General features: G+C 54.4%; 2 protein-coding genes across 2 annotated transcripts; both read right to left on the bottom strand.

Annotated features, from left to right (window-relative positions):
• Positions 1-1,250: 1,250 nt before the first annotated feature.
• On the bottom strand, positions 1,251-8,770 carry LOC102379785 (keratin, type II cytoskeletal 8-like). The gene is made up of 9 exons (XM_006030624.1): positions 8,465-8,770; positions 6,959-7,167; positions 6,108-6,168; positions 5,845-5,940; positions 4,656-4,826; positions 3,688-3,813; positions 2,976-3,196; positions 1,903-1,958; positions 1,251-1,363 (listed from the first exon to the last, which is right to left on the bottom strand). Exons 1-9 carry the CDS (start codon positions 8,768-8,770, stop codon positions 1,251-1,253), a joined length of 1,359 nt encoding a protein of 452 aa, XP_006030686.1.
• Positions 8,771-16,953: 8,183 nt separating this feature from the next.
• On the bottom strand, positions 16,954-27,295 carry KRT8 (keratin 8). The gene is made up of 9 exons (XM_006030608.3): positions 26,902-27,295; positions 23,948-24,156; positions 23,051-23,111; positions 22,868-22,963; positions 22,362-22,526; positions 20,937-21,062; positions 19,504-19,724; positions 18,837-18,892; positions 16,954-18,114 (listed from the first exon to the last, which is right to left on the bottom strand). Exons 1-9 carry the CDS (start codon positions 27,220-27,222, stop codon positions 17,927-17,929), a joined length of 1,443 nt encoding a protein of 480 aa, XP_006030670.1. The 5' UTR covers positions 27,223-27,295; the 3' UTR covers positions 16,954-17,926.
• Positions 27,296-27,768: the final 473 nt, after the last annotated feature.

Below are 27,768 nucleotides of genomic sequence, written 5' to 3'. Positions count from 1 at the left end.
TTTGTAGCTCAAGAGTGGGAGAGGTCCAGGTACAACCAGGGCCTCATAAATACCCAAGGTGGAGGTACAACACCAGGGTCTGATGAGGATGGACTGCTTCTATGCTTGTGCCTCACTTGGTGAGGCCGAGGGGTGCCAGCACATCAGTGTTAGAGCTGGGGGAGCTTTCCTGGTTGTTTTGCATTGTGCAGGACAGCACGACACGCTGCAACCATTCGCATTGGACCGGGAATGCTCTTATTTTTAAAGTAAATTGAGACCATTTCCATGAACATTTGGGGGCTTGCAAAAAAGGCCCCTGGGAGGCTACGGCATGGAGCATTCCTCGCACCAAGCCCTGTTCTCAGGCAGTCGAGACATTTCGACCCAGCACAGCAATTCTCCCTCTAGGATGCCAACTCCCCTGGATGCCTCATCCTCCCGCACAGCAGCTGGCACAGAGTCAGGGCTGACAGGCAGAACGCAGTGTCCTGAGAGAGCAGGAGGGTGAGGATATTTAAAGAGGCAACTCGGTATCTCTCACCCACTTGGGGAATGGGACGGCAAACATTTACTCAACTCTGTGCCCCCATAAACCAATCTGCAGAGCCCCCCTAGATAGGATCCCACCTCTGGCCCAGCTGGCAGGGGTCAGGACCACACGCCCTGTTCTGTCCTGCTCTTTTGTTTTTTCTCCTCTCTTTTCACCCCAAATCATCCCTCCTCTGCAGATCTGGTGCCTCCTACTGAACAGGTGCCTCCCTTCCCCAGGCCCAGCTTTGCTCCACACCCGGTACCAGCTGGCTTGGTGACGCCTGCGCGAGACAAACACCTCAGCTGTGTTTTCTGCTGCTGTGTTCAGGGAAACAAGACTTTATGTCCATTCTTTGCAAAGAAAAGGACCGTCCCAAATGCACCCGATGCCTCTCCTCAATTCCTCCCCATAAGGAAAACAGCCAGGCAAAGCTAAGCACCGGGGCCAGAAGACACAACGATCCAAGGAATGGAGATGGTATTCGTGCAGGCAAGAGGTTTATTGGAGGAACTCTGACAGCGTAATGCTCTTGGGGGCAGATGGAGAGGGGGAAAGGACCAATCTTTGACTGAGCTGCAAGCCAACCAGGCAGGGAAACCCCACCCGGTTCGACCAAGCAACAATTTACCCTAAAGGATTAACTCTGCTCCTTCACCCCATCCCTTCCACTGGAGGCCCGGAGGCTCAGCGACTCCACGAAGGTGAATCTGTTCAGGCTCTGCAGTTGCTGATGGCCTCAATTTTCAACCTCGGGCTTCCTTTCCTCACTCAGACTTTCCAGGGGGGAGGCACCGGAGGGGTGGCTGCTGCTTCCAAGGGTGGAGATTTCTCTTAAGGCAACCCCTTGCCCTGAAGGAAAGGAGAGAGCAATATAGCCACTGAGCCCAGCCACGACACCTTCAGCCCCACATCCTGGGGAACGGGTGATCCCAGCTCATGCCCCGCTCTTCCCTGCTCCCAAACACGGAGAAAGGGCAAAGCCTGCTTGGACCGTGGACTGTGGGAGAGCTTGCCTCCTGGGCATGCAGCCGGGGATTGTGGGAAGGGGTTGGAGGACTAGCAATAGATTGCGGGTCTTCAGGGCTTAGTTAAGGTTATCCATCTGAGTGAAAGCAGCTCTCAAGATCCAACCCAGTCCATGAGCCAGGCCAGCTCACCTGGGCTACATCCCTCCTGTGTGTGGGTGGGAGATGGATGAGAAGGTAACACCTAAGAAAGAGCCTAATGAAGCCAGCAAGGAAGACATGCCCTAAAGCCCCAGGACCTGATATCCTGCTACCCGCCAAGCTTCCCCCTCCAGCCATACCCCCTGTGGGAACACTGCCCCAGGGCTGACTGGCTGCCCCAGCCCACACACCTCGCCCGTCAGCCAAAGCTAGTGGCTTTACCATGATGGTGGTGAAACTTGTGATGAATGGACAGGTTCTGCATCCCAGACTCCAGCCTGCCAAGCGGAAGAGAGGGGTATGAATTAGCAGGACACGAGCTGCCCGGGCTGGGCCAGGCACTGAACAGAAGGCGGGTGCAGGCGGGGACAAGCGTGGGGTGTTATGGGCTTGCAAGCCCCTGTCAGTGCAGAATCACAACAGCTCGTGTGTGTGCCATGAGCCCCGTGCTGCTAGCAAGTGCTGGAGATTCTCTTCGGCCAAACCAACAAAGAGTCTAGATTTCCAAGCAGTTGGACCTGGCTGCCACGGGGAAGTTACAGGAGGCAGGACAGAGACTGAGCAAAGCTAGTTTTGAGGGACTGCACACCCATGGAGAAAGAAACCTGGAGCTTTCCAGCAAAGATTTAAGTGCATCCCATCCCCACTCATGGGGGCAGAGCCCACTTCCTGCCAGCCAGAAATACTCCCTCCCTCTGCTGAGCTAAGACTTCTGCCACCCCACTAGCAGCCTGCAGAAGACACATGAAGATATCCCTTCTGCCGACCGCCAGGTTCCTGCTGCAGCTGGGACCTTCCCAGGGGGCACTTCGTGGCCGAGGCCACTTGGCATCACTTTGTGGCCAAGGCCACTTGGCACCACTTAGACTCTGACTCATCCCCCTGGCAGGCTGCCCACCGCTGCCCTGGCCCAGCTGCAGACGGAGCCCACTGGACATGCTTGAGGATGGCGAATTCAGATCACGGGCTGTTCCCGGCAGCCAGTGTTGCACAAGCAATGCACATGTAACAGCAGGCTACGGAAGAACACTGCATGCCCACAGGTAAAAGGCCAGCAGCCCAGATCACTACAGCTCAGGGTCACTGGGGAGGGGAAGCAGCAGCAAGGGTGAGTGAAGGGAACTTGGGTGCTCTGTGGGGCAGAGATATGTGGTCTGCAGCAGGGGGTTGAGCTCTGGCCCATGGTAGCAAAAGATCACCAAGCCCTAGCCTGGACCATCAGTGGACTTCCCTGGTGGTGGGTGCATGCAGGAGAGTCATGCAAGAGTCCTGTGCTCCCGGTGCCTTGCACCCACCTGCCCTCCTCGCCCTCCAGCAGCTTCCGGTAGGTAGCAATCTCAATGTCCAGCCCCAGCTTGGTGTTCAACAGCTCCTGATACTCGCGCAGATGGTGCGCCATGTCCTGCCGGGCCTTCTGTATGGCGTTCTCCAGCATATGCAGTTTATTTTTGGCCTCCTCAATGGGAAACTTGTACCGGTCATCAGCATTGGCAATGTCCTCCTTCAGCTTATTGCACTGCAAAGAGGCATGGGAAGGTTTCTGAGAAGACCTCGACTGGGCCAGCCCTATCCTGGGTCTCCAATGGCAACAGCATCTCCTTAGAGAGCTGGGCACCAGCAGAAGAGTGGGACTATGCACAGGGCCTCCATAACACACCCAAGAAGCTGGTCCCTCCCCTTCATTCCCACCAGCTCCTGAGAAATGAGGCAGGGTAGGTGTCTGCAGCACTGAGTGTGCAGCTCTGAAGTCGTACCCTGGGGTATCAGCATGCTCCCAGCCTCCCCTCTGGGGACAGAGTATCAGGTATACAATGCCCAAAACAAGGGCTGGATCTTCTCAGGGACATGGGACAGGCAAAACCTCCAGCCCCAACCATCCCCATCCTCAGAAGGCCACGTCAGACAGCCCCAATCTTCTGCTACACACCCGGAGCGCAAGGCATGGACCACGTGGAGGGCAGCACGGGGACCCATCCCACCCTGCCAGGATGCCCCAGCCTCCCTGACCTGCTCTTTCAGATTCTGAATCTCCAGCTGAATGTGCTGGCTCTTCCTGGTCAAGTCGTTGATCTCTGTCTTCATGGTCTGGAGCTCTTCCCCATGCCTGCCCATGGAGTCCTTGAGCTTGTTGTGCTGCAGAGCAATGAAAGGGATGTGATGGTGAGAAGGGCTCAGGGGCTTGTCCCTTGGGGCTGAGGCCTGGCAAGGATTTAGCAAAGCACTGGGCTCAGAAATGAAAGGAGAGTCTCAGTAGCAACCTTGCTAAAACTGAGCCGTGGCCCCTGTCTGCACAAAACTGTTCTCCTTGCAGTCTTGGGAGGCCTAAGAGACCAGGCAGCAGCCTGTCCTCTTCCATAGCCACACGGTTGCCCATGGAGGGTGAGGAAACAGCATCTCCCATCCTACCACAGCCAGGTGGCCTGAGGAGCACTCCCTTCCCCACACGGTGAAGGAGGGTCTTCCCTGACCCCATGTCTCCATCAAGAGGGAGGATCTTCCCTGACCCCATGTCTCCATCAAGAGGGAAAGGAAGGAAATGGCCACTAACAGCACCTTCTGCTGCCCTGATGGGCAAGCGAGCTTTGACTTGGGGCCATGGAGGGAAGTGTGAACTAGGAGAGGTTCTTGCAGGGGCAAGGCGGAATGGGCTTCCACAGGAGGTGGTGCTTTCCCCTACCTTGGAGGTGTTCAAGAAGAGATTAGACAGGCACCTTTCCTGCCTAGAGCAAGGGGTTGGACTTGGTGATCTACAAGGTCCCTTCTGACCCTAGAAGTCTATGAAATCTATAAGGTCTGGCTTGACCAACAGTAGGCAACAGAGGCTTCAGCCCCACCAGCCAGGCATGGTGCCCCACCAGAAAGTGGCTTTTGCAAGATGGACACCCATCCCCACCACAGCCCAAACTGGCCATGGCCTTGCTCTTGTTCTTGCTAGAGGAAGATGACAGCTTAGGGAAGCAGGAGACTTCCCTCACCCTGTCCCTGTAGGCCTTCTCAGCCTCCTTGCAGCTCCTCTCAGCCATCTTCTCGTACTGGCTCTGGGCCTCGGAAACGATGCTGTCCACCTCCAGGCTGGGCTGGCTAGGCATGGAGATGACCACACTCTCCTTGTACATATGAACCTCAGTCTGAAGCTCATGCATCTCCTGCGTGAAGAAGAAGAGAGCCAGCATCAGCCACATCTCAGAGCTACCCACGTCCCACAAAACTTCATTGCTAGGTCTCAGGGAAGGTTTTTCCCATGCCACCTCCCAAATCCAGCTGCTGTGAGGTCACCGTAGGGTATTCGTGACTCCCTTCTCAGGCTGAGGGCTCCACTTCTACATCTAAGGTGCTCCCCTGATTTCCGCACCTTCTGCCATCACCAGGGCCCAACCTGAGGGACTTCAGAGCCGACTGGCTGAAATCTCCACAACGTGAACTCAAAGGCCACCTATGAGCCATGGTTTCTCCAAGCTGGGTGCCACTGAGCAGGGTAACAGCCCAAGCAGTGTCTGTCTTTATGCAGAAGCACTAGAGAGAACCTAAGGGTCCGTCTGTGTCCTGCAGCCTCAGCAAAGTGTTTCCTTTATGTGCACGGCTTGGAGAGCTTCTCAAAGTGCCGCCTTTCACTTCATCAGCTCCCCTTTGCTTTCCCAGAAGGAGACGGGAGGGCTGGAGTCTCCCCATCCCTTCTCCCTACACCATTCGTTATGGTACAGGGGACATCCTCTTGCCGTCATTCAGCCCATTTCTACCTGGACAATCCCCAGCCTCTCTTGGGAGTTCTTCCAGGCTCTTCATCTTCCTCAGACCCCTTCCTAATCCTACCACATCCTTTCTGAGATGGGGGGCCAGGATTGCACCTGGTTTCCAAAGGCCCCACCGTGATATTTTCCAGCCTGTCTGTGTCTCTGTCTCTCTTCCTCCTGGCCATGATCCTAGGGGAGTCTGTAACAGAACAGCCATTGAAACCACCTCTCCCAGGGCCGAGCTGAGTGCTTAGCCCCTGGACCGTGTGTCCTTTGCCATTTTCTCAGCCTGAAACTGCAGCATAGAGAGTGGAGGCTCTGTGAAAAGCCACTGGCTGCTCTGCTGAATTAGGAGCGTCTTTCATGGCAGGGACATCACACCCGCAATGGCATCCCCCAGGAACCGTAAAGAAACAGAGCCAGCCTCGCTTACCTGGTCGTAAAAGTTCTTCAGGAATTCGAGCTCGTCTCTCAGCCTGTCCAGCTTGCCCTCCAGTTCATTCTGGGAGATATAGGCCTCATCCATCTCCTGGGAAAAAGAGCCCGGGAACCCCTGAGTCAGACCCTGCCCTGGGCTGGGCATTGGGCTTGAGCTTGTGCAGCTGCTGGCACAGGTCAGTGCACAGGGCGCCGACACGAGTAATAAACCACAATCATTTTCAACACCTGGCACCACTGGAAGTGGCACGGACTCACCTTCTTCATCAGGAGAAAATCATTCTCCTTCTCATTACGAAGGTTGAATTCCTCTTCATACCTGTGGGGTATGAAGGGAACCAGTTTGCTACAGGAGTGGCTGGGAGTTAGCGACTGTGTAGGCATTACAAGGCTGGGAGAGCCAACTGGGGGCTGTCCTGCTGGGTCCTCAGCTCTCCAGCTGAAGTCGGAGGGAGCAGTAGCTGCCCAGCTCTGTCAGAGAGGTCCCAGCTATGGAGGAAACCCACTGAGACGCCACAGATGAGAGGTGGAGGGGTGATCTAGTAGGCTGGGCACTGTGCAGGGATCCAGGAAACCAGGACTCTCTGAGCTCTGACACTGCCATGCTAAGTGACCCTGAAGAAGTCATTTTCCTGCCATTTTCCCTTTGCCCGGGTCTGTTCAGAGCAAGGACCCTCTCCCATGAAGAATACACAGCAAAATTCGGGTAGGAAAATAGCATAAACTAGCTCCATCTAGCTAGCAGAGGTAACCTTAGTGAGGAAGACATGGCAACCCAGGCTTTAGCATGGCTAGTAACCAGAATACGAATCCTCCTGGGACCCTTGGCATGGATTCAGGTTGCTAGCATGCACTAAAACCCATACCACCAGTTCTGGGCAAGCTGTGCTAGCTAACTAAGCTAGCCCAAGCATGCTAATACATGTTATCATCAAGCCTTCCTTCAACTTCATAAAACCCATCCCATGTGTCTGTCGTTCAGCCCCAGATGGAGGCAGCATCCATTTAGGGGGGTTACGTTTAGATCGTCTTTGTGTAACTGCTGCATACAGACCTGGCTAGACCGAGCCACCTGGCCACCCTGTTAAGGACACACTGTCTATACTCACTTCTGCTTGTTTTCATCCATAATATCCTGGATTTCATGCAGCTCCAGATGCAGCTTGCCTTTCATCTGCCCTTGGTCCGCCAGATGCTTTTTCAGCTGGCTGATATATGTCTTTAAGAGGTTCTCCATGCGTGCAGGGGTTGCTTTCTGGCTCTTCAAGATGCTACATTTGGTCTCCAGCACCTTTTTGTGCTGCTCCAGTGAGCAGACCTGGGGAGAGAAGACATTCATTCCCTCTATGCTCTCAACCCATGCTCCAGCTGAATTCTCGGTTACTTAAATGCCCCTTTACTTCACACTGGCAGTAAGGAGCCTTCTGATGTGGGGCAATCCAGGGCATGAACACATGACACATTTATTGCAGAGTCACTTGATTTTAATCCGGGGTAAACTAAAGCAGACACAGACATCCTGCCTACCCTGGCTTAAGTCACTCCACTCCATATACAATATAACAGACATGTGTCCCCTTCCCTAGTTGCTTGCATTTTGGGGTAGCAGTTTGCCCCACACAAACTGGCTTCTCCCCACCTCACTGGACCATGCAAGTGGGCACAGGTGATGGGATCTGGCTCAGAATATCCCAGCCTGGTGGAATGTGATCTGGCTCGCATGATGGTATCACACCGCTAGGGCATGTCTTCTTAAGAGCTTCCATTTTGGGTAACCTTTGGCTCGTCCAACGAGGCCTCCCCAGTGCTTGGTATTGTCTGCCCGTGGCAAATGTGCTTTGTTCCCCATCAGTCTCTAATCAGGTCCTATAATAATTAAACTTCAGCCACATTCAATTGTAACCCACTCCACAATTGAGAATGGCTTTGTTCTCTTCCTGCTGTTTTCCATGGTGAAATGTAAGGAAAAAGAAAGAAAGCAAAGATGAAGGGAAAGGATAGAGGGAACAGGGAGCTGTTATTCACCAGGTCCAAGAATGCAAAAACTAGGGACACCGGTGGAAATGAAGCACCCAGACAAGCACCTGGCTGGGGTTACTTGACCCCAGCGCTCTTTCCTGCCCAGAGCAGAGGGTCGGATTCGATGATCTAATAGGTCCCTTCCGACCCTAGAAATCTATGCAATCTATTCAATCTATGAACAGGAGACAGGTTCAAAACAAACAAAAGCAAGGACTTTTTTTGTGCAAGCATGCTGTTAACTTGTGGAACGTGTTGCCACAGGACATTGTGAGGCAGAGAGTGTAGCCAGATTCAGAAAGGGATTAGACAAATTCATAGAGCTATCACATAGACCAGTCAAAGATGTTTCCTTCAACATCTCCAAACCAAGGATGGTGGGTGCTAAGGTGGGCATGACAGGGGATGGATCGACATGCCCTGTTCATATACTAGCCTGCTAAAGCATCTGCTACTGCCACGGTCAGAAATGGCACACCGGACTAGATGGACCATTAGCCTGACCCAGCGTGGCTTTGCTTCTGTTTTTATGAAGACAGACCTCTCCAAACACCACGTCCATCCTTGGCAGGGAGGCTGGAAGACCCAAGACTTACCCTTTCAATGAGGTGGACAAATTGATTGTTGAGGGTCTTGAGCTCCTCCTTCTCCTTTAACTTTTCCTGATGGTAAGTGGGGTCAAGCCCAGACTCAATGGGGTCCAGCAGGTTCTGGTTGATCTTCACAATAGCCTGGTCGTCCCACGAGAAGCGTTTGTACCCCGATCCCAAATTACCATGGTCTTTCTTTCTCATCATGACAGAGATGGGGTTGGTGATCCTGCGGGTGCTAGGAGAGGTGTAGGTAAAGCTGCTGAAGGAGGGATAACTTGCCTGGCCCTTGCTGGTGGGGAAGAAAGACATGTCAGCACAACAGGCAGAGGGCAAGGCTGCTCTGTTGACCAGTCAAAGGGCTCTGAAGACTGTGGATTATATGGGGTGTATGTGGGTTTATATATGGTGGTGCAGCCAGGTGGGGAGGTGGAGATGGGGACAGGTGTCTGAAGCATGTGAGTGGCTGAATTGCAGAAGGGCAGAACTTCAGCGAACCCAAGATCCATCAGGTACTTCCTCGACATAAACCCCACCTACTTAACCCCTCCATGGCTAGTAGGGAGCATACTTTTCACTTCCATCCTGCATACCAGCATTTGAAAATAATCACTGCAAACCCCTACAGGGCTGATTACCAGAGCTGGTTACACTTGGGGTCGAACCATTTTTAGAAGTGAGGGCTGAACAATGGGCTTTTCAATTAAGATGGTCTTCTGGTAGAAAGCTTTCATTTTCATCTAAATAGCTCATGGCATGTTTGGGGAGGGGTGCTTGTGTAACAGGACCGTATGGTAAAACTGGTCATGCCTTTTTGGTTATTAATGGATGGTATTTTAAAAATAAAAATCTGCCTGTTTTTTAGCCAAAGTGTTCGTTTTTTGGATCCAAATGATCTTGCAGTTTTGTGTTTAGCTTCTTATTGTGCATAAGAACATAAGCAGTATCATACCAATGGCCCAATGTCAGACCAATGGTCCATCTAGTCTAGCATCCTGTGTGGCAAATAGGAGATGCTTTAGAGGAATAATGTATGTACAGGACGTGTCTAGAGTGAGCCACCCCTGTCAGACTCCCACTGGCATCAGCCCTTACAGATGATCTGCGAGAGATGAAGCCAGAAAACAAGCTGGAAAGAAGACATGGATGCCCAACTGGGAACTTCACTGCTGTTTTTCTTGTTGCATTGTTTGGCTGTCTCCTGCAAGTCCTGGACAAAGCCAAGTCCCCATACTGGTGTTATTAGCTCTATCTAATGAGCCACCTTTTACCAACAGAAAAAACAGCAACTATCAAGTGGCTTTGTCCTTATCTCCTGGGAAATCCCAGAAATGTTGCTCACAGAAAGGAATCATTTGATTAATGTTAATCAATCCACTTCTGCCTGCCTACTTGCTGTGTTTAATAACCTAATTTATCTTAACATGGGAGCAAAGGGAGGTGGGGGCAAAGAAGGAATGTCAGTCCCGCCTATCTGGAAGAGATATTACCACTCCACTCCATCAACAGCCTTTTCTACCTGCAAGGGGAATATAATAGCAGGTACCTCCCTGCAGCGGCCTCTGTTTTAAAAGTGTCTTTTAAAAGTATTTAAGGATGTGGCCACCATGCACTATATTGGATGCAACATAAAGATCTCTAATAAAAAAGAGAAGAGAAAGATGAAGGAGTGCTCTAGAGGGTTGGCTCCAAAGTCTACTGTGTTCGGTGGAAAGAATCCATGGATTTCAGTGAGCTGGAGTCATTGAAGGTGATTCAGCATGGGTTAGGAAACAGCAGAGTCAGTGCTCTTATCCCTCTGATCATGTAGCTCATATTTATTCTGGATTAACCTTTGTCTTCAAGATTATTTCCTACCAGATCATCTTCCAAGGTCACAGCAGGGGCTAAACTGTAACTCAGAGACACACCCTGCTCCTTCTGAAAAGTATTCTGCTGCAGCCCTTTGCAGGCCACACACATTTCTTTGACTCAGCAGGTTGGATACTGCCTCCACTGCTCCACCCCTCCCTGCTTTCATTCCTCAACCCTGATCTCTAGCAACTCCCGCACTGCACCCTCTGTCCAAGGCACTGATCCATGAAAGCTGTGCCCAGCACTATCATTTCCTGAACTGTCTTAAATGTGGGTGCACTGCTCTTATCTGCTTTTATTCCAATGGTACCTTTGATAGTCACAGAACCTTAACCCACAGTTTGCACTGACTGACAATGGGAAGTGAAAAACCTGAGCCTCTTTATGTGCAAATCTTCACATTAGGGTCTAATTCTAGCTAATTCTTCATGATACGTTCAAACCTGCCATAAAAATGATCGGTATCTTGATCTCTAAGGTTAAAATATTTATCTGGATTAGATTAGATTTCCCTGGATTTCAAGTAGCCTCTTATCTAGGGGACAGGCTGGATCTAGGGTCTTGCTTAGACTTGCTTGGAGTTTTTCATTCAGAATATGTTTTGAAGGATAAAATGTTTTGAGGGACAAGGACATTTCAAGGGGAAATGTCTGGTTTTGTTGAAATTTTAGGCGGGGTTCTGTTTTTAAAAAAAAGCCAAAAAAGCCTTTTCTTATTCCTGCTTCCGGCTGATAGTTCTCAGTTTGCGATTTCCAAAAAGCCCATGTTTCAACTCAGCTCATTATTTAAAATGTTGATAGATATGAAAATGTTTTCTTTGTGAGTTTTGGCAGGGATTAAAATCGTTCTTTTCCAACCAGCTATTACTGTAGTTAGACTGCTAATTACTTGGGACATATCTTTAATTGGGCTTGTACTGTACCTTAGTAGAGCAGGACTCTGATCTGTCCCTGTGGCCATAAGTGAAATAGCATACAAATTGTAACCACAATAGATGAAAAGAGGGGAAATCTTATAGTACACGTCAATGCAATTTGGATTAGATCATAATGGAGCCAGGAAATATCATACGAGACCTGGACAGGACATGGACAGATATCTTAATTACTAGAAAGTAGTTAACCTACATGTTAATCTGCAATAAATTTATGCTGTAAAAAGGTGTGGACACAAGACTGACAGTCAAATTGGCGGGTTGTTATTACAGCACCTGACCTCTAGGTGCCAGGAACCAGCTGGCAAAATACAAAGGGGGATGATAGTAACCAAGGAAGAAGACACAAGAAGTTGGTGTACGTAGTAGCTCTACTACGTGTAGTTACAGCCATCGTGGCTTTCGGGGAGTAACTTCCTGGGATCAGAGTGAGTAGGGCTGCATGTCAGATGCCTGCTGCACCTTTACGGCAGAGCAAACCCAGCATATGGCCCAGTAAATGACATGTGTGCACCCTCAGTGGGGAACGAGAAGGCAGCAGATCCCTATTGCAAGGCACGGTTTGGATGTTGGCCTGAGGCAACTGTGACATTCGGACCTGATATTTCGTGCTGGCTGGCAGGAGCTGGCTGACAGGGGCAAGGGCGGGTTCATTTTCTGGAGAGTCCTACTAACGAGCTAGAGTAAAAACGGGATTGATCCCTCGCCCAGAAACCTGGGCAAACTAAAATGACCTCCAGGTGAGAGGGCAAAGGGTCGCCTCTGCAAACGTCAAGCCCCAGGGGTTAATCAGAGTGGGATTTAGGAGGAGTAGTGGCGCTCAACCACATGAGGGGTGCAGAACCAGTCCAGGGGCTGGATTGGACCCAGCCCAGGGCCCCGTGCCACCTTTGCCCAGCCCTGTATGCCACAATCAGGTTCTAGGGCCCCACACCACCCCCACCTGCCAGGACCAGGCTCCCCACTGCCCTGTGCACCTGATCAGTTGTGCCAGGCCATGGCCTATGGGGCTCCCCATGGATAGGGTGACCATAAGGAAATCCAGGGTATCCAGGACACTACCCCCTGCCCCCAAATCAGTGGTGCTGCTGCAGGCAGTGGAAGAGGCCAGCAGGCAGGGGTGTACCCACCAGGCTGCGCCCTGCACCCTGCAATTCCAGGGCACTCATTTTAATCTTCACCAACTGGCCAGGACCAGCCTACGAAATCCGGGACTGTCCTAGCCAAACCGAGACATACGGTCACCCTACCCATGGATGTGTGAGGAGGCCTGCAGGCCAGATGACATGGTGCCAGGGACCAGATCTATCCCAAGGCCAGGAGTTGAGCACCCCTGAGTTAGAGGACACAGAGCCCAAATCATTTTAGGAACATCTGGATGACAGTTAACAGCAGAAGAGGTTTTCCCAGGGTCTGGCCACAGCCCACAGCTGGCCATCCTCCGTTTATCGTGAGCACTAACGGGGCAGCTGGCCATGTCCTGCTCCCTGAGTCATGCCCCACTGACCACTTGTTGTCCTGGGATCCAGCTGCTCCTCCTGGCTCCTTCCTTGCTGCCTGTGTAGCATGGCCAGGCTTCAGGGAAGAGCAGTGGCACTCAGGACACCAGCAGGGAGATGCCCCTGAAGCAGCACCCCTGTTTGATCCCGGCTCCAGGGGGCTATTTTAAACTTCATCTCCAGTTACTAGGGTCTCCTTCCTTAGGTGAAGGCCCCCTCAGTCCCTGATGGCCCATTCCACCCCACCCCACTGGTAGCGTATCCACAGCTTGCTCCCCTGCCAGCTAGACATAAAAGTCAGCCTATTCCACGTGTAACCTGGGGAGACTGAGATATCAATTGGGCATATAGACTTACTGCAAAACAGTCCCCCGATCACTCTAATTCATAGATTCATAGATGTTAGGGTCAGAAGGGACCTCAATAGATCATCGAGTCCGACCCCCTGCATAGGCAGTAAAGAGTGCTGGGTCTAGATGACCCCAGCTAGATACTCATCTAACCTCCTCTTGAAGACCCCCAGGGTAGGGGAGAGCACCACCTCCCTTGGGAGCCCGTTCCAGACCCTGGCCACTCTAACTGTGAAGAAGTTCTTCCTAATGTCCAATCTAAATCTGCTCTCTGCTAGCTTGTGGCCATTGTAGCTAAGTGAGACCTTGAGTCCAAAGGCTGACAGTAAAGCCCCTATCTCAGCAGTGTGCCTTGAAATCCTTTCAAGGATGCCATGAGCTATGCAATGTCATCACTGTTAGGTGTGCAAACATGATTCACAAGACAAACCCAGAGGTTTCAAATAGGAAATCATAGTATGAAAGCCATTCGGCCTGAGTTCTTTGCAAATTTTTCTGTAGTCAAAAAAAGGAGAGAGAACTAACAGCTGGCATTCTCCAAGGGGTGCCTCAAGTCCAACGAGGAGTGCATTGAAACTAATGAGGGCTGCATTGAAACTAAAACAGTTGAGAACCACTGTCCAATCCCACCAGGCTCCCTGCCATTGATGTCTACAGCAGAATAGCATCTATCTGATGGGATCTTATTCCTTGTGTCTGAACACTAGGACACAGAACCAGAAGGGACCTCCTGGGTATTGAAGCTAGTCCCATCCCCTTCACCAATGTGCCAAACTCCATCCTAAATCAGATGTGCTATCAAGAACCTCTTCCTTTTTGTGGTTACAAGCTGTTCATAGATTCATAGATGCTAGGGGTGGAAGGGACCTCAAAGGATCATCGAATCTGACCCCCTGAACAAGTGCTGGGGTCATGTGACCCCAGCCAGGTGCTTGTCCAGTCTCCTCTTGGAGACCCCCAAGGTAGGGGAGAGCACCACCTCCCTTGGGAGCCCGTTCCAGATTCTGGCGACCCTAACCGTGAAGTAGTTCTTTCTGATGTCCAACCTAAATCTACGCTCCATCAGCTTGTGGCCATTGTTTCTGGTTATTTCAAGGGATGCTCGGGTGAACAGAGCATCTCTTATTCCCTGCTGCCCCCCTCCTCCGGTTGAGCTTTAATACCCCACTAACTAATCTCCTGAGCACACTGAAGTCAGCCTTTCTGAAGTCTAGCACTTCTGCCCTACTGGTCACTTTTCCTACCCTTCCCCGGATAGTGAATTCAATCAATTGATGGTCACTATTCCCTAGGTTGCCTTGTACCTGCAGATCCCCCACCAGGTCATCTCTCGTAGCCAGCATGAAGTCCAGCACCGTAATGGCACCGTATACCTCCTGCGTTAGGTGGAGGTCCTATATTCAGGTTAAGAACCTAAGTGAGCTGTTAGATTTGACTGACTGCTCCTCCCAACAGATGTCCAGGTAGTTTAGGTCACCCATGACAATAGTATGTCTTGACCATACAGCCTCTGAGAGCTGCCAGGAGAATTACAGGTCTTGCTCATCCTCCTGGTGTAGCGGTCTATAGTAGACCCCCACTACCAAGTCCCTTTCCTCTCAACCCCCTTGTATCCTAACCCACAGTACCTGTTTGGCCCTCCTCTGATCCCATCTTGTTTATAGATGTATATTGCTCCTTAACATAGAGAGCAACACCCCCTACCCTTTTTCCCCACTCTATCCCATCTGTGCAACCTATAACTTTCAATACCTACTGCCCACCGGTGAGTAAGGTCCCACCAGGTTGCACTTAACCCAACCAGGTCAAAGTTGTTGCCTGCAAGCAGGAGTGCAGGTTCCTCCTGCTTGTTCCCCATGCTCCTAGCATTGTCTAGTTTCTGTTGTCTAATTTCTGGCTGAAGTTTCTGCATGGACAAGCCACACCCAGCTGATCTTCCTCCAAGGTCATCATTTAGCTTCTGTAACTCTTCTCCCCCCAGGATTTCACCCCGCTGAAGGGCTTGTCGAGAGCAGTCAGATCCCCAGGCTAGAAGAAACCCAAGACCCTTTAGGGAATATATTATCCATGCCTCTATTCTGTGAGGAGCTGTTGGGTCACCTGCAATTGCCCCAAAGCCACCTTCTGCATCTACCTCCCTTTGCCATGACAGAGGGCAGGAGCACAGAAAAGTAGAGGGCGGAGTGATTCCTAGAAGAACAAGAAGATGAAACTTAAACTCCGAGCTCTTCTAGGAATCTCACCCACTACTTATCTCTCCTTCTGCAGAAGGGCCAATAGAGGACTTCCCCTGTGATGTCCAGCATCTTTACTAATGATGTAAATGATGGGATCAAGCACACACTTAGCAAATTTTGGGATGACACTAAGTTGGGTGGGCTTGCAGACACTCCAGAGGGTAGGGCTAGGATCCAGGACATGGATAGCCTGGGGAAATGGTCTGCCATCAGTGAGCGGATTTTCAACAAGGGCAAGTGTAAAGTCCTGTGCTTTGGGCAGAATAACCGCATGCACGATTTTTTTTTTTAAGAAACTTTTTGTGTTCCAAGCCAAATCGAGTCCAAATCCATGAACCATAAGTGGCCATACAACCGACAAACATCCTCCATCCCCACCAGGGGCTTCAGATATTTCCAAAGTCTGTCGGCAGGCATCCTACATGCAGACCCAAGCCCGGAGGGTCTTGGATGCCCCCAAGTTTCACCTGCCCTCAGCCCTATGGCTGCAGAAGCAAGCTAGGGAGGAGCCCCCCATTTCCATAAGGTGGGCTGTAAGCCCCAACACCTCAGCAGGTACTAAACCACACCAAAAGAACAGTTATATCCAGGAACACTTAAGGAAAACTGCCTTCATGGACCCAGATACATGGCGTTTCCACATAAATACAGCCTGGGGAATGGCTGGCCAGGCTGCAGCGCTGCAGAGGAGGACCTAGGGGTTTTGGTGGGCCATAAGGTGAATAGGAACCAAGCATAGTGTGCCCATGTTGTGAAAAAGCCATCAGTATCCTGGGCTGTATTAACAGGAGAGCGACTTGCAAATCAAAGGAAATGATTCTTCCCCTCTATTCAGCACAGCTGAGGCCTCACCTGGAGTCCCACGTCCAGTTTTGGGCCCCCCACTACAGAAAAGGATGTGGACAGCCCACCCACTCCCTGGATGAGCCACCCACGGCTCTGTCCCCCACCCCATGCCCCATGCACCGCCCTGGCTGGGCAGCACAGCCCCTGGCCCTGTCCTACTACCTCTCTCACCATGGGGGCTTCAATCTGCCCCTGCCCCCCGCCGACCTACCTGCAGGCAGCTGCTCTCCATACACATGCACATGGTGCCCCCTGCATCCCCCTCCGCACAACCCCTTGCAGGGGTCCACAGCAACCTGGGTTTTGTCAGCCTTCAATTAGGGATAGGTGCTCACCCTGGCCTCTTCCCAAGGGGGGTCAGAGCCCTCAAACCCCCACCATTCAGCAGAAACTTAAGCTACAGCATTGCTTTCCTTTGGGCAGGTTAAGGTTTGCCTTTGGAAGCTCCTAGCAGGGATGCAGGGGCCTGAAATCTGAATGGTGGTAAACCCAGCGGTCGTGTGATGCGGGTGAGGGATGCTGACGTTCAGTTCCCAACTTTGGGGAAAGCAGACGGGCCGTCTTTGCCCCCCACAGAAGGGCACTGCTCGTAGCTTTGACACCTGGCACTGCAAAGCAGACGCCCATCCAAGCACGAGGCTAGGTCTATCGTTGCTTGCTCCGCTAATCCAGCCCCATTCTCTCCCCTTCTGCTGTGACAAGGCGACAGCGACTGCAAAAGGGTATGAGAGGAAGACAGGATCTGATCCCCGAACACGAGGACGGACGAGGACGGTTTTGTCCGTAACAGATTTATTGCCAGACTGAGAACACGCAGAGCAGTGCAGGAAAGGGAACAAAAGAGGGCAGAGGCAGTAACAGCTTCTCACCACCACCCCCAACCTTGTAGCTCCAATAAAAGGGGGATTTTCCTTCCATTTCCCCTCCCCTCCTGCCTTCTGCGTACCGGGGAGCAGAAGGGCAGGAGGGGTTTCACAGAGGGGCTTTGTTGCTTCATCTTCCACCCCAGAAAGGTTTATCACAGTTGTGTGGACAAAGCGTTGAGCTGGCGATGCCCCAGCTGGAACCTGGAGCCCTGGACGTGTCCCGTGGGTCCAAGTGGGTCTCCTCTTGCCTGGATGCCTAGCAAGGAGAGCCTCAGTCGCTGACCCACGGGGAATACAATGGCAGCTTCCCCCACCCCAAACAGCCAGGAGATGGGGCAGAGAAAACACGAGGCACTGGGAGACCACCCCACAGGGGTGTGGGAGATGGTGGGTCACAAGGGGACGGAGAGGGCCACAATCGTGGCGTTGTGCTGTGACAAAACAGGGGGCCACTAGCAATGCCCAAGACCCCATCTGCAAACACCCTCACAGCCCTGGGATGTTTGGAGCTAGGGGAACAGCTTTGGATCCTTGCCTCTAGGCTTGGCATCACACCAGAGCAATGCCACATCAATGATAGTTGTGCAGGGATTGTGCCCCAGGCCCCTCTGTGGCTCTGACCCCAGGAGCTTCCTCAGCTCTGAGCAGCACTGGCTGCAACACTTGGCTCCCCGCAAGCTGGTCTGAGCAGCTGGGAGGGGTTCGGGTGGGGGGGACAAGGAAAATGGAAGGCAGAAATGGAGAGGGTCATCAAAGCCAGCACCCCAGATTATCATGGGGTACCATCTCTGAGTACCCCATGTTTCCGTGTCCCGGCTTTCCCAGCAGCCCAGGTCATCCGTGAAGGCACTTGAGGCAGAGGAGAGGACCGGTCGGTCATGCTCAGTTGGACAGGATGTCCGAGGACTCGGACACCAGTTTCCCATCCCTGGTCTCGATCTTCTTGATGACGATGGCCTTGGACTTGGTGACAGCTGCACTCTCCAGGGGGGAGTTCACTGAGTAGATACTGCTTGAGAGTGAGCTACCATAGCCACTGTTATAGCCACCGAATGCTCTGCCCAGCCCAGCTGTGGGGAGAAGAAAGAGAGGACCGCCATGACCACTGAGAACATGCCTGCAGCGCCCCAGCCAAGGGCAGTGCTAGCAGGGTTGTGCCCGTGCCCCATGGCTGCTGCGTGGCACTCTGAACTAGTGTGAGCCCATGACCCTGGGTGGCACTAGAGCCCGATCTCTGCTTCAGGGCTGATCAAGAGCAACACCTCAAAGCCAATGGAAACCAATAGTGCATGCCCAGGCCTGGAGCCTGCTCTCAGTCTGTGGTGCAACCCCTCTATCCAAGGGTTAACTGCCCCAACTAGATTCCCCCTAGGACCAAGATCTGGTCCATGGAGGGGAAACCACCGGATCAGCAACTGAAGAAGCAGCAGCAGACATTTGCCCTGGGATGGAGCATCCATACACCAGTCTAACATGGAATAAGCTGGTCTGCAAGAGCTTCTTCTACAGTTGCTCCCTGCATGGGCACTCTCATCCAGAGGAAGAGTCCCCTTCTACCAGAAGGTCAAAGTGCCTTCTTCTGAGCCCAAGGGGCCAAACTGGACCTGCCACCTTGCTCAATTCCCCCCTATGCCCTGGTGCAGCCAGTCGTAAACTCCTCCTCCCTAGTCCACACCCCGGATCCCAGCTGGGCTCTGCTGCTCCCCGGACAGTCTCAAGTGCCCTGTGTCTGCCAACATCCAGGCCTGCTGTGCAGAGTCCCAGCCCCTTTCGTGGCCTGAAGGGCAATTACCTGAATAGTTGGTGGTCTTGGTTTGGATGCTGAGGTTCTGCATCCCAGACTCCAGCCTGTGAGTAAAAGAGAGAGACATGAATGACCAGCGCCCAGCCAGGCTGAAACCGTTTGCCAGGGTGCAGAGAGGGGCATTTAGTGCAGCCTGCGTGCAAGCCACTGTCAATGGCAAAGCACTGACAACTCATCTGCATTTTGAAGACCCCATACTGCAAACAGCCATTAGCTCATTGGCTTTCAAAGCAGATGGACCTGTGCATCCTCTGCGGCCCATGGTTAAAGGATCAGTGTCCCAAATCATTACATTTCATTCCCCCGCAAACAAGTTAGCAAAGGCCACCAACTTCCACTGGCTGTTGTGACCAAGGACAGAGCAGATGAGCTCTCCTGTCCCCTCCACTTGGTGGAGTTTGAGCCAGGCTTCCAAAGGAGCTGGTTTATATTGCAAACCTGGCAGCCCAAATTTGGCTGGCATGAGGGAGAAGGAGGCTTTTCAGCAAGCCGGGTGCAGAGAGCAGTCAATGGGGTGCAGAATGCGAGGGGTTAATAGGTGCTGCTAATCAGGCCACTGTGCACTGCAGTACAGCCAGTGCCCTGGCACCCCCTGCCCGGGAGCAGAAAAGCCACCTCCTTCCCAGCATGCCCTACCCGGCCCCACAGCACCCACCTGCTCTCCTCGCCCTCCAGCAGCTTGCGGTAGGTGGCAATCTCAATGTCCAGCGCCAGCTTGACGTTCATCAGCTCCTGGTACTCCCGCAGCTGGCGGGCCATGTCCTGCTTGGCCTTCTGCAGGGCGGCCTCCAGCTCGGCCAGCTTGCCACGGGCATCCCTGACGGCCATCTCGCCACGCTCCTCAGCCTCAGCGATGGCCGCCTCCAAGTTGGCCCGCTAGAGAAACCGAAATACGGCAGATGTGTGGCTGGGCAACTCTGGGGGGGTCACAGGTAATCCAGCCCCATCTGCAGGCAGGGTCTGCCCCAGCCAAACCTTTCCAGTCATGCCCTTGTCTGCCCTATTCCCCACATGCCACAATCACCCATGCCACCCAAAGATGCCCAGGACCCAGGGCTGGCAGTATCCAGGGCAAAGTCAATACCCAGGACCCAAGGCAAAGCCAGGATGACCCAGGGCTGGAAGTATCTCACTACTGGAAGAGATGTTACAATGCTCTCAAGCAGAGGTGCTCAACCTCTGGCCCGTGGGCCAGATCCACCCCATGGTACCGTGTCATTCAGCCCTGGGAGCTGCCCAGGCCCATGGGAAGCCCCAAGCCCTGCAAGCTGGATCCCAGTGCACAGGGCTGGGCGGAGCAGCACCGGGCCCTAGGACCCAATCCTGGTGGGGGGGGTTGGGAGGGGATGGTGCCAGGCCCCCAGGATGCAATTCCAGCAGTAAGGGGTGATGCCAGGCCTCTGGGATGGGGGGTAGGAGGGGTGCAGCCCCAGGGCCCGATCTGGCCCGCACCACTCATCTGGCCGGCAAGTGCTCTTGAGACAGCCCAGGCAGAGGTCCTCTCCCACCATTGCAGAGGATGGAGCCTCCCCCCTCGCCCCCAGTCCACACCGACCTGACTATGGGGGGAAATTCCTCCTTGCCCCACATATGATGGTTGGGCTGACCCTGAGCAGATGGGCAAGATCCTCTACTCTAGCCAGGACCCTCCCAGTTGCTCCTGATGGGAATCACTGGCACACCCCATAAGCCACCCCTGACCTGGGCTGCAGTCAGTAAGGCGAAAAAAGCCCCGACCCCTGTAGTTACAGGAAGGGAAATAGTTTCTCCCCGTCCCCCCGAGGCAGCCAGCAAAGCCCAGAAGCTATGACTGCCACAGGGCTGCACAGCTCTACCCCAGCAGTAGTCTTGGCCCAGAGGCTGGGGACTCATTGTGCCCTCCAGCTTGAGGACCTGCCCAACATCCCCAGCTACAGCAGGAAGCAGAGCCACACATTGCCACTGCAGCCAGGCTGGGGACGATTGCCACCACCCGAGCCAGTGACAAAGCCCAGGATCCCCTGAAGGAGGGAGCAAGAGACAGGAGAAGGGTCCAGTGTTGGGGTCAGTCCTGGGGCAGCGAGGTCTGCAGAGCTGCCTCCTGCCTACCTGGCCTTTCACAGCATCTATCTCCGCCTGCATGCGCTGGATGGTCCTGGTGAGCTCGGAGATCTCGGCCTTGGTGTTTCGGAGGTCGTCCCCGTGCTTGCTGGCTGTGTTGCGGAGCTCCTCATACTGCATGGGGGGCAAAGAGATGAGGGGATGGGGCAATGCAAACCACATCACCCAGCCTTGCCCAGGACCTTAGGGGAAGGACCCTCACGGCCAGGGCCAGCTCCTTACAGCAAGGCTGACTGCAGGAGCTTCCTGCCAGGGACACGGCTCAGCTGGAACCAAGATTTCAAAGCACCTCGCACCCCCCTGCGTTGACTGCCAGGCCCCCCGAGCCAGCAGAGATGCTCACTCCCACCACGCACTTGAGACTGGGGACATTTCGCTCGCCCCTCAGCCCAGCGACAAGTGGGATTTTGCAAGGCTGGATTCAGTTGAGAGCTGGGGAGGGGGTCAGAAACTATGGGGAGCTCAAAGCAAGCTCAATGTGACATTGCTTCCCTGGCATGGGGAGAATGCCACACAGCCAACGCTGGGGGGCATCCCAGGAGCTGGGACCCGTCCATGGGGCAGGGAATCCCAGCAGCCCCTCGTGGGTTCAGCCGTCTCAGCCCAGCGGGCACCTCATCCAGGTTGGAGAAGGCCAGGGCAGAAGCAGCAGTGTCTCAGGAAGTGGCAGCAAAGGGCGGTTCTGGCCTGGGCCACGTGGGAGCCGGGACTGGTCTTGCCAGGGCGTGGTGAGCCCAGCCCATGTGCAATCGCAGCCCACACAGACTGCAGCTTCAAAACAGAGGAGCAGAGAGAGGCGCAGGGAAATCCCTGCCTGGATTTCCACACCGACATATAAGGCCCCCACCCTGAGCCCCGCTGTCTTCCTGCTCGTCCTTGGCCACTGCAAAGCCCAGCCTCAGTCTCAACGGACCAAGCAACGGGGCTCGAGGAAGGAATCCCGCAGCCTCGTCACCCGGACTCAAGTTGTTTGGACCCCGCTTCCTCCTCCATCCATGGCTCCTCGAGCCCCAGGCACCACTGCCGTGCCCCCAGCAGCCTCCAGTATTGGGAGGCAGTGGGATTTCTCAGCCTCCACTTCAGGCCACCTGGGCATCAACCAGCTCAGCAGTTAAGGGCACTCTGCAGCTCTCTGGAGAGAAGACGATGAAGCCCAAGGCTGTCTCCAACCCCGGGGGACCAGAGGCCAATGGAGGGGAACAGGAGGGATCTCAAGGCTGTGCCTGCCCCAGCCACTATGGGTCACTTGTGGGTGGCAGGCATGTAGGTGACTCTTAAGACAGACTGGTCCTACTGGAGAGTGGGGCAGTGGCCAAGGCCATTCACAAAGGTGGCACTGGAGGCCCCAACCATGCCTCTAAGAGGCCACAAAGCTGTCTGTTCACACCCCTGGCCTCCACCCCACAGCCTCACCTTGATCTTGTACATGCCCTCAGCCTCCGCCCGGCTCTGGTTGGCGATGTCCTCGTACTGGTTTCGCACATCAGCGATGATGCTGTCCATGTCCAGGCTGCGGTTGTTGTCCATGGACAGGACCACGGAGGTATTGGAGACCTGAGACTGCAACTGGTGCAGCTCCTGTGACATGGAGGCAGAGAGTCAGGGTTGCGGCAGAGCACCGAGAACTCGGTGCACCCCCGAGCCTCCCCCGAGGCCTTGCAGCCGGCTCAGGTGAGTCAGCGCTGGATGGAAATGCCTTTCCCACGCTAATCCGCTAGGCCTTATGTCACCGGTGGCGAGGTGACATCTGAGCTCCCCTGCTAATAACAGCAGATCAGATGGGCGTTGTCTGGCTGCTGGCATGCTCCAGGACTGGGCCTTTAAGCAAATTTTCCTTGCTTGCAAGAACTCAGTGTAACTCAGTGGCATTCACCCTGCAGGACAGGAGGAATTGATAGTGCCGGCGCAGCGAGACATACCTCTTCGTACAGCTGCCTCAGGAAGCTGATCTCGTCGGTCAGGCCCTCCAGGCGGGACTCCAGCTCCACCTTGTTCATGTAAGCCTCGTCCACGTCCTGCAGGAACCGAGCACAAGCCCCGTTAGGGGGAGAGAGAGAGAGAAACCCAACCCAGCGTTGTGCAGCAATACCCGCCGGCCTCACCTTCTTGAGCAGCACGAATTCGTTCTCCTTCTCAGTGCGGTGATTGATTTCATCCTCATACCTGCCGGCAGAAGAAGGGAATTGTCCATCAGATGTGGGCACCGCTGGGGGACAGGGAAGCCCACCTAGGCACACTCTCAAGACACCCCCAGAGGGTACCAGGGCAGGATTTCATGGAATCAAAGAATCACAGAAAATGAGGGTTGGAAGGGACCCCGGGGTGTCACATCTAGTCCAACCCCCTGCTCCAAGCAGGACCAGCCTCAACTACATCATCCCAGCCAAGGCTTTATGTAGCCAGGTTTTCAAAGCCTCCAAGGATGGAGATGCCACCACCCCTCTGGGGAGCTTATTCCAGTGCTTCACCACCCTCCTAGTGAGAAAGCATTTCCTAGTATCCAACCTAAACCTCCCTTGCTGCAACTGGAGACCGTTGCTCCTTGTTCTGTCATCTGCACCCACTGAGAACAGGCCAGCTGATCATCCCTAATCATTCAGACTCGAGGGGCATCACGCTCACTCCCTCTTTGCAGAGATGGAAGGGGACGGTGCAGCAGGACTGAGAGCAAATCACTACCCCAAGGTAAGACATGGGCAAATGCCACCCCTCCCCAAGGTCTGTCTCCACTAGGCTGGGCAGAATTAACCCAGGTTAAGAGCTGTGTCATCTGTCCATTGCTTTGCTGATGTGGGTGCACTGCACTGCAGAAGACACCGGTGTGAGAACATCTGTCTGTGCCCCAAGAGAAGCAAGGCCATGAGGCCAGCGGGGAAGCGGGTGCAGCCTGCAGAACCAATGAGCCGGCTGATTCCCTGACCAGGGGGCAAGCCCTGGGCTCCAGAGGCAGAGGTAGGGGTGGCCTGGCATTGCCCCTTCCAAGGGTCAGTGGCACTCACTTGCTCCTGAACTCTTCCACCAGGCCCTGCACATTGCCCAGCTCGGACTCCAGCCGCAACTTGTCCTGGTCCAACCCCTCCAGCTGCCGGCGCAGGTTGGTGATGTAGGCCTCGAACATGCCCGTCATGTTGCTGCGGGTCGTGCGCTGGCCCTGCAGCAGACTCCACTTGGTCTCCAGCACCTGATTCTGCTGCTCCAGGAACCGGACCTGGGATGGGGGAAGGAAGGGAAAGGAGGAAAGGGGTGAGCCCGTGCCCACAGCCCAGCGCCCATGCATGCTCTGGAACCGCTCACACATTTGCAGCCCGTGCACTGGCATGACCGGGGCCCAGTCCTCTAGCTAGAGGCGCAGAACTGGACCAGAGCCGGGTACCAGCAAGGGGCAAACAAGCCCCAAACCAACACACTGCTCCATACTCCACTCCCAGCTGCCCTACTGCAAACAGCAACAGCATTGGGAAGCAGGCAGGGCCAAATCCCATTCCCATTTACACCATCAAATTCACTCCAGTGGAGAAATCTGGATGGAAACCAGTGTAACAGAGAGCCAACCAGGTCATGAATACATTGCATCTGATTCCCAGGGATGCCAAGGCCAATTTACCCCTGTTTGGGTGGCCTAAAGGGGCCTGGGTGTAAATGAGAAGCAGGCCCAGTTCAATTCGCTGTTGATTTTCATCAGAGAAAGGAAGAATCTGGCCCTTTAGGCACTTGGAAAGTGAGGATGATCCATGAGGCTGGGGGCAGCCCGGGGGTCACTGCACCCACATCAGTCCCTACCAGAGCCGTGGGGGTTTTCGCTGCTCAGAGCAAGCTGTATCCACGGGAAGGCAGCTACCATGCAAAAGCCCCATTCACCTCCTGGGGCAGGGGCAGCAGGACGTGCATAGTCCCACTGGTGGGAGCACCCCTCCCCTGGCTCCCCATCCCCACCATCTCCCCAGAGCCACCACAGAGACCTTGAGGGCTTGCCCACAGGTGGATCTGGGCTGTATGTAGCGCAGCTTGCTTGGGAGATGGGAACTATGGGAACCACTGGGTGCTGGGGACAGAGCCTGCATAGGGCGTTGCTAAGCAAGAGATCAGACACCAGCATAAATCAGGAGGAGCTGGCATAGGACAGAGGAGACTGGTGCATTTACACCAGTGTAGGCAGCTGCTCCCTGCTTGCATACCGCCAGGCAGGCCTGCAGCAGGTGGGCAAAGGGACACAAATTAATTATTAAGCAGCTTGCAAGCCAAGAGGAGCCTGGGGTGTTTGGATGTCAGGGACGCCCCAGGAGCAGGTGGTGGGATGTCCAGCCCCAGGCCCAGCCTTAGTCTCCAGGCCATGAAAGCCACATTTGCTTTACGCCTCAGTGCAAACAGCTCCAGGTTGCCCAGGGTGTGAGGGGCTTTCAAGAGATCAGGATGTTTGCATTAGTTAATCATTTCCACCGTGGCCCAGCTTTGGCCCAGCTTTGTGACATAGCCTAAGATGAACCCAGGTGTCAGAGTCCCAGGCAGGAGGGAGCAGTGAGAAGAGGCGGAGGTGGACCTGAGCATGGGAGACCAGAGGGGCAGCGGGTGAAGGCGGGGGCTGGCATGGTGTGACCCCAGGATCGAGCAGCCGCCTCCTGGCCTGCTGGTCCCGGGGTGCAATGGGGGGTCAATGGCAGGCAAGAATTTCAGAAGCCTGGAGATGGGGAAAGACCCATTGCAGGGGAGGGGAGCCTCCTCGACAGTGTCTATCCCAGGTGCAAAGATCTGGGGCGCCTTGGGTGTGGAGGTGCCTGGCTGGACCCCCAAGACTGGGCTCTCAGGCATGCCCCACCCTGCAGGCCTGAGCTGGGTTGGGAGACAGGAACTAGCTCAGAAGAAACAGGTGTGCGCGCGCGCGCACGCACACACACACACACACACACACACACACACACACAGCTTGCACTGAGAAGAGCAATGAACTGTTACACTTATGCACACACACACACGCACTCACAGCTTGAATTGAGAACAATAGACTGTTCTCAGTACAAGCTGAGTGTGTGTGTTTGTGTGTGTATAGGTGTAACAATGGGCTGCTGTTACATCTGTACACACACACACGCATGCGCACACACACACGCATACACACACACACACGCATACACACAGCTTGTACTGAGAACAATGGACACTTACACCTGCACACACACGCGCACGCACATTCCTTCCATGCAAAATACAAGCGACTCACACCCCTGCGTGCACGCGCATGCACGCACACACACACACACACACACACACACACACACACACACACACACACAGCCCTGCCATGCAGAGCACTGGGGAATCGCGCCCACCCGGGGTCCCTGTTGAGAACAGGCCGGATCTCGCCCACACCTGGCACAGAGGCCAGTGGTGTCACACCCACGTGCTCCTAGGAGAGCTCTAGGGGCCGAGCCCTTTCGCTGCCGCACTGTATGGACACACAGGGAAGGAACCACGTTTCCACATCCCGAAAGCCACATGGGAACATGCCCAACATGGGAAACACGCCCAACATGTCCAGGGGCACTCAGGATGACATCCCAGGCCACTCTACAGGGACCCCTGGACACCCAGGAGAGCTGGGTTTGCACCCACCGGTGGACTCTGCCCTTTCCCTGCCAGGAGGGCTCTGGGCTCTGCTTTCCCACCCCTGCAGGAGGTACTTTGAGCTCAAGGGAGGCCCCAGCACTCTGCAAACCGGTCCCACGATGGGAACACGAGCCAAGATCCTTTCCTCTTCTATGGCTGCAGGGGTAGAAACATGACCCCTTGGCGTAACCGCTGGGCCTCGTCTCCCCCGCCCCCCGCCTGGTGCCAGCCCACTCTGGCCCACGCGGGTCTCACCGGGGGCTGATGGAGCAAAACCAGACCCGTCTCCTCCCACAACAACAGGTCGCACCGGCCTGTCGCCGAGACACACCTACCTGCCACCCTGCCTCACCTTGTCGATGAAGGAAGCAAACTTGTTGTTGAGGCTCTTGATCTGCTCCTTCTCCTGGGTCCGCACCTGCTGCATGTTGGGGTCGATCTCCAGGTTCAGGGGCGCCAGCAGGCTCTGGTTGATGCTCACAGCTGTGATGCCACCACCGGCGCCCAGGCCCATCGCAGGGCCTCGGAGCCCCCTGGCATCCACCCGGGCATTGCTGGCAACGGGCGGGGAAGCCCGGGTGAAGTTGGAGGTGAAGGAGCGGCTGCTGAAGGTGCGGGGAGCACCACGGTAGGAGCTGCTCTTGAAGCTCTGTCTGCTGCCGGAGACCGACATTTTGCTCAGGCCAGGCTGGCAGGGGCAGGCTCAGGCTGGAGGCTGGGACACTGCGGGCGCTGGGTGTGCACAGCCTTATATCCTAGCCAGAGAAGGGGTGGGGAACCTGGAGCTTGGATACCTGAGTGGCTGCAGAAGTCAAAAGGGGCTGAGCTAACCCAGGCAGCACCTGCCACCTCCAAAGTTAACTCCTTCGGCATCAGAGAGAAGCTGGGGGCTCGCCCCCTCCAGCCCTCCAGCTGGAGGGGGTTTGCAAGAGCTCTCTGCCGGAGGAGGGCAGCAGTCCATGGGATAAAGAGAGAGCAGGACACTGGGACGAGCCCAGCCCTTGATTCCCACAGACTGACTTTAACCCACGACTCGCTGCCATTCATAGAATCACAGAAATTCAGGGTTGAAAGGGACCTCAGGGGGTCATATCTAATCCGACCCTATGCTCCAAGCATGAACTGAGAGCAGGACCCCCAGGAAGCAGCCAGAGCATGCACGAGTCCAGGCCAGCTTTATCTCTGCTCACACATCATAAATAACAAGCCAGGCAGAAGC

The sequence above is a fragment of the Alligator sinensis genome, unplaced genomic scaffold, assembly GCF_000455745.1.
Source record: "Alligator sinensis unplaced genomic scaffold, ASM45574v1 scaffold1542_1, whole genome shotgun sequence".
Lineage (NCBI taxonomy): Eukaryota > Metazoa > Chordata > Crocodylia > Alligatoridae > Alligator > Alligator sinensis.
The sequence above is the reverse complement of the archived record's forward strand: the minus strand, read 5'-3'. Positions and strand labels throughout refer to the sequence as shown.

Excerpts from the sequence above, each read along its gene's own strand:
- LOC102379785 (XM_006030624.1), bottom strand. The coding sequence starts at position 8,770 with ATGTCTTTCTTCCCCACCAGCAAGGGCCAGGCAAGTTATCCCTCCTTC. Across the intron at positions 6,169-6,958 it reads ATGGATGAAAACAAGCAGAA|GTATGAAGAGGAATTCAACC; the intron begins GTGAGTATAGAC and ends CATACCCCACAG. Across the intron at positions 4,827-5,844 it reads TGAAGAACTTTTACGACCAG|GAGATGCATGAGCTTCAGAC; the intron begins GTAAGCGAGGCT and ends TTCTTCACGCAG.
- KRT8 (XM_006030608.3), bottom strand. The coding sequence starts at position 27,222 with ATGTCGGTCTCCGGCAGCAGACAGAGCTTCAAGAGCAGCTCCTACCGT. Across the intron at positions 22,527-22,867 it reads TGAGGCAGCTGTACGAAGAG|GAGCTGCACCAGTTGCAGTC; the intron begins GTATGTCTCGCT and ends TCCATGTCACAG. Across the intron at positions 18,115-18,836 it reads CAAGACCACCAACTATTCAG|CTGGGCTGGGCAGAGCATTC; the intron begins GTAATTGCCCTT and ends TTCTCCCCACAG.